General features: G+C 34.3%; 1 protein-coding gene across 1 annotated transcript in view; it reads left to right on the top strand.

The window, feature by feature from the left end:
* The first annotated feature begins 6 nt into the window (after nucleotides 1-6).
* Nucleotides 7-1124, top strand: part of LOC119585731 (L-proline trans-4-hydroxylase-like) — a 6408-nt gene continuing 5290 nt past the window's right edge. The window contains exons 1-2 of the mRNA XM_037934421.1: nucleotides 7-158; nucleotides 611-698. Coding sequence (XP_037790349.1) covers nucleotides 152-158; nucleotides 611-698 — 95 coding nt within the window. The 5' untranslated portion in view covers nucleotides 7-151. The remainder of the gene's footprint in view (nucleotides 159-610; nucleotides 699-1124) is intronic.

Raw genomic sequence — 1124 nt, 5'->3', positions numbered from 1 at the left:
TAAGAACAAAAACCGCGTTAAACAAAGAGAGGTGGGGGAATGGGAAAGGGGGAATGGGGGAAGGAGGATGAGAACAGATAAAAGAGCCAAACGTCATCAGTTGTGAACAAAGAGGGAACAAGTGGAGGACGTCCCCTGCGGAACACCAGCCATGTCGGGTATAATATATTTTCATGTTTGTTCCTTAGCTTCGTGTTTAATAAGTTTGTTATTTTGGGGGCAAGTAAGGTGAAACTTGATATGTCTTGAGCATGATTAAGAAAGAATATTTAGAATGAATTTAGAATGAACTTTCTTGTCATATTGAAATGATGAATGAGTTAGTTATGGCGATCTAGCAGTGTTATTTTGTAGGATTATCTTTACTTTGCTGAATTCATTATGAACCATTTTTTAGTGGTAAGGAGAGAATGCACTTGAGGGTTTGGCGAAACCTCGCTGATCGCAACATAATTTACTGTACTTCAACAAATGATTAGCACAGTTGAGTGTAAGAAGTCGATAAAAAAAAATAATAATAATAAGTGGAATTGCTTAACCTTACACCGGAAAAAAATATCATCAGTTATAAAGGCAAGAAAGTTGCATCAATTGATTATACTTTTTTCAGACTCGGAGTTTTTCTACGACCCAGCTACTTGGTCGGTTAGTAAACAAATGGTAGAAGCATACGAGAAAAATGGATACGTTTTAGTCAGGCAAGTTTATACGTCTTTTTTGCGTGTGTTATTTTTTACAAATTGACGTTTAAATAAACTACACACCATAAGGTTAAGGATATGTTGTATAAATTAAAATCTGCTCATCAATTTTCCATCTCCAATTCAACTACTTTTTGTAAAATACCTACCCATTTCTCATAAAGAGTGGAGAACCTAATTGTGGTGCTATTAAAAGGAGCATTAAAAGTGTATGAATGTACAAATGAGAATTAATAACTTGGTGATTCGGCATTTCATCTTTAAGTTTCATGTATAAGCAAATTATGTAGAAATGGGTATGTAAGTTGGCAGATAGATAAAAACTCTAACCAAATGTGGACATGAAATAACTTTTATTTTGTGAACAATTCTGATCAAGATTTATTCCGAAGTTTTTCAGTCACATCTCTTGTTTTGTGAAGG

Source organism: Penaeus monodon, chromosome 20, assembly GCF_015228065.2.
Source record: "Penaeus monodon isolate SGIC_2016 chromosome 20, NSTDA_Pmon_1, whole genome shotgun sequence".
Classification (NCBI taxonomy): domain Eukaryota; kingdom Metazoa; phylum Arthropoda; class Malacostraca; order Decapoda; family Penaeidae; genus Penaeus; species Penaeus monodon.
Note: the sequence above shows the minus strand (reverse complement) of the source record. Positions and strands in the feature narration are given on the sequence as shown.